The sequence below is a fragment of the Carlito syrichta genome, unplaced genomic scaffold (assembly GCF_000164805.1).
Source record: "Carlito syrichta isolate Samal-C Ts95f unplaced genomic scaffold, Tarsius_syrichta-2.0.1 Scaffold215906, whole genome shotgun sequence".
Lineage (NCBI taxonomy): Eukaryota > Metazoa > Chordata > Mammalia > Primates > Tarsiidae > Carlito > Carlito syrichta.
The window spans coordinates 1-4,404 of NW_007160002.1; the positions used below are offsets into that span (position 1 = coordinate 1).

Here is a 4,404-nt window from a genome sequence, read left to right on the forward strand (position 1 = left end):
GCAGGTTCGAAACTCGCCTGGAGAAGTTGACGAGACTTTTTCTCTACAATAGATCAAGATTTAGCCAGGTGTGGTAGCATGTTCCTGTAGTTCTGGTTACTGGAAAGACTGAGGAGGAAGGCCCCCAGAGCCCCTGTAGGTCAAGGCTGCAGTGACCCAGGAATGGCTAGTGCACTCCAGTCTGGACGGCAGAGTGAGACTCCAACTCAAAAAAAAAAAAATCTATCAATCTATCTATCTATCTATATGTATATTACTGGCTGAAATAAGCTTTCAATAAAGTGTTTGAAACATTGACCGCCATACCATTTCTTCTTCATCATCTATATAAAGCAGGCTGGAGTTCATAGAAGCACAGGCCATCATACTCTCCTCCCAAGTTTTTGTTTCCTTTCCAATGTAATAACAGCTGTTGGAATATGTAAACCATTCTTCTGGACAACTACAATTATGTGCTGAGGAAACATTGCAAATTACTATCAAGAAACAATATGAATACTTTAAAATAAAACTTAATGTACAAAGCCTTGTCATATATGTACGTAACATATCTAGTTATGCTCACAGGATGTACATATAATTAAAAACTCACTCATACACGTACACACTGTAAAAATATAGTCTCTTCTCCCTTAATTGTGTTCACACATGAAGCAAACCAACAGACAAAAGGTCACATTACACACATCTTGAAATCACTGAACATCCTTTTCTATAAAAGTAAAATTATTTATCTCATGATTTTATAGCAATAGGAATTTGCAACAAAACAAAATAGGGTATAATGATTTTGAATGAGTATTTAAATTTATTTCTAAAGAAAAGAAAATATGTTCTTATAATCTTTATTTACAGACATTTATGGATAAATTTTGCAATTTATTTTCCTTCAATAAATCTCTGGCTGTTTTGCATGACTAAAGATCAATACAAAATATAAACTCTTATCAGAACTTTGGAAATCATTACATACCTTTCTGAGTGCTTGCATTTTGGAAAGAATTGGTCTGCTTCTGTTTTGCTGTAGCTAGAAAATTTAAAATAATCTTTTATTTCAAAAATATCTTTTTGGAGTTTGAAATCAGAACATATACATCTAATTTAAAGCAAATACTTTTTTATAATTATTCTTTCATTCATACTTTTTACAAATTCAGAACAATTATTCCATATTTAGTTCAAAAACAAATGTAAAAATGAGAATTCTATTCCTCAATAATGCAAAATATTTAGAGGCATTTCTATTCAATTAGGTGAAAAGCTCTCCTATATTTTTCCAAAGTATACTTACAAAGTATAATCTCTATTGTTACCATGGTCACTATTAATCCCAAACAGATAATTCCCAGGATGCCAGCAATGAGCTTCACTGGAGGTGACAATAAATCTATAGGAAAAGAAATAAAAACAGAGAAAAGAGAGATGGAGATAGTTATTGACAAGATTTGCAGACAAGAGAACCCACATGCATAAGAATCATATAGATAAACTTGGACTCCAAACTGCAAAACCCACAGCAATGTTTTCCTTAGAGGTACCATTGCATTTTGAGTAAATATAATGCTCTGTGACTTGAAGGAAAAAAACTACAGATTTCAACAATGTCCAGGTAAAATAGCATCAATATTTCATTTTAAATTAGCATAATTCATCTTGGAACTCTGATATTCACATATAAAAAATATGAAGACTACCTGCTCTTTTCCCATATCCTGTTACCCAAGCTGCTCATCCCTAACAATTATTTTGAGGATCTATGAAATGCCTTACCTTTGCTGTGGAAAGTTTTGTCATTGTGGAGGAGATCCTGAGAAGCAGTTTGAAGGCTTAATTCTGCATAGGTTATTTCCTGTTCAGTTACTAAAATGGAGCTTTTATTGCCCTTAGACTTTCTCTCCTGGTTCTTCAGGTTTGGGGGCAAATTCAGTTTTGAGTAGATTACTCTGTGATTATCCATCTTTCTTGCTGTGTGTTGTCAGGAACTCTTCTGTATAATAACTGTGCTTAAGAGGCTAATACATAGTTTATAATGACAACATGCCTAGCACAGTCAAATGGAGCAAAATGGAGTGAAGGTACCAATACTTAATGTCATTGAGGAATCTACAGTTTTAACTCTAATTTCCTTAGAATTAAACAAGTTTCTTATAGAAAAAATATTTTTTTAAAAGTTTATACTTTTCACAAAAAATATTGCTGGGGCAATGAAAAGCAATAAATTAGAAAACTAACAAAGAAATTCATGAATTAAAATATATACATTAGTTAAGTCTGATTCACAAATATATTTTAATGTCAATACAAGAAAATACCTGCATTAAAATTTTTAACATAGTTTATAGTAATTTTGAAATCTAAAGTTTGTTAAGACTTGTCTGTACATGGAAAACATGAATGGAGACATATATATTATAGTTTTGCTAATGAACTTTTATTTGATAGCTTACAGTAATATATTGAAATGAATTAACAGTTACAAAATGGTTCTTTTTAAAGACTGATGAGTTCTGATAAATTATTAAGAATGTAACAATTTTTATATTTTGGAAATATTACATGACATAATAAACATGCATAACATTATTGGAGAGATTAAACTTTTAAAAAACACTTATTTCATAGATGTATTGACTATTATTTTCTGGCTAAAATGTAAAGCCATAAAACAATAAATAAAAATGTAGACATTTATGTAAAAACTCTCTTGGTTTAAGATTACAAAAAGTTTCCATGATTGTCAAAATGAATCAAGGTCATTTTAGTTGTGTATTTGCAATAATTCAGATAATTTAATCTAATAATTTATTCAATGGAATCTGGAGTTAGAGAGGTCTAGAATTAATTCTGACTCTGAACTTTATAATGTGTGCCCTTTAAAAAGTTATGCAATATCTAATAACCCAACTTATCAATGAAAAGTGAGCATAAGAGCATATAAAATGTAATGCATGTAAAAAAAATTGCCAAATTGGCACATAATGTTTTCAATAAATATCAGTTATTTTAATTATTATTTTTATCACAATTGCTATGTTATTTTTTCCGATTCATGTCAGTTAAAGCATGAAAAATAAATCATTAGAGAAGTCCCTTAGACAAATGTGATATATCCTTTTGCAATATGGTGACCAACTATTAAAAAGTATTTTTCAAAACACTTTTAATGAAATTTAGCATTTTATGTAATCTATTTCGCACTCTTTTATTAAAAAATAAAAATTGATTTTATTAAATCTACTTTAGGGTCTGATAATAGTGTATTTAACTTTCATTAATTTATTTACTTTAATAATCTCTGTACTATGGCTAACCTAAATATAAAATTTTATATTATTCAAAAATACACAATCTTCTGATTACAAAAATCCAAAATTAATTGATAATTATTATATTTACAGGTTATGTAAATAATATTGGCTAACAAACCCAAATATGTGTGAATGCAATTAAGTACTTTGCACAGACAATATTTTAAAAACTTTAAGAAATTCTCCAACATATTTCTCATTCCAGAATTCTATCCTGACTTACTCAAATAAAGGTAGCAAATTTACACTTTGATTTCATTGTGTTGAATTGCACCTCCATTGCACCACATCTAGCATTTGCAATCTCACACGAAATGAGGTAGGCTAGTAGAGAGATGGAAAGTTGCTGCACGTACCTTCTGTCCCAGAACGTCACAAATCCTTTAGTGGAAAGCATGGAACAAAAGGTAAATTTAAAGGCGTATATCCAGAACAAGTAGAAACAATGTCTGTGATCTTCACAGACTGCCCTGTGAAAGCTCACAATGAGGTAAGAATGGAAAAAGTTGATTTCTCATCAATCTGTCACTGAAGGTTTGAACAGGAAATTCTCATGCATGGGCTATTTTGAAATAAGTTTTTCTCATTACACACCTCCAATCTACAGCAGATTTGAGCTCTTATTAAATGGACAAAATAGACTTTGAAGATGTGTCATTAACTTCTTCATTTTCAACTTCTTCTGAGAAACTGTTTTTATATTCTACAAGCCATGGAGTGTAGAGAGTTACTACATATATGAACTTTTTTCAATTTCAATCACAAATATTGCCAACTTAATCCTTGTTAAGAGTGTCTCAGCAGTTTAAAAACCAATTTTATATGAGAGTGGTTAATTTTAGACATTGGGTACAACTTTCCTTCATATCCTTATTATGTCACTCTATTATGATAGAATAAATTATAAAACTTATGATAACATTATCAAGTATTTAATGATATTAGTCACCAATTATTATGAGAAATTACTACAGTTCCAACTTACTGTAGCTGGCACAGATATCATCATCAACAAAGATATATTCTTGACTTCTCTGCATTAGTTCTTAAATTCTTGCATTTGATTTTATTTTTTAAACAAATTATTTTTCTTTAG

At 30.0% G+C, this 4,404-nt stretch overlaps 1 protein-coding gene across 1 annotated transcript; it reads right to left on the bottom strand.

The window, feature by feature from the left end:
• Positions 1-273: 273 nt before the first annotated feature.
• Positions 274-1,957, bottom strand: LOC103253266 (NKG2-A/NKG2-B type II integral membrane protein-like). Its single transcript, XM_008051654.1, has 4 exons — positions 1,771-1,957; positions 1,292-1,387; positions 974-1,027; positions 274-455 (listed from the first exon to the last, which is right to left on the bottom strand). The coding sequence occupies exons 1-4, from the start codon at positions 1,955-1,957 to the stop codon at positions 274-276; spliced, it is 519 nt and encodes a 172-aa protein (XP_008049845.1).
• Positions 1,958-4,404: the final 2,447 nt, after the last annotated feature.

Excerpts from the sequence above, each read along its gene's own strand:
- LOC103253266 (XM_008051654.1), bottom strand. The coding sequence starts at position 1,957 with ATGGATAATCACAGAGTAATCTACTCAAAACTGAATTTGCCCCCAAAC. Across the intron at positions 1,028-1,291 it reads AACAATAGAGATTATACTTT|CTACAGCAAAACAGAAGCAG; the intron begins GTAAGTATACTT and ends TAAATTTTCTAG. Across the intron at positions 456-973 it reads AAATGCAAGCACTCAGAAAG|CACATAATTGTAGTTGTCCA; the intron begins GTATGTAATGAT and ends ATGTTTCCTCAG.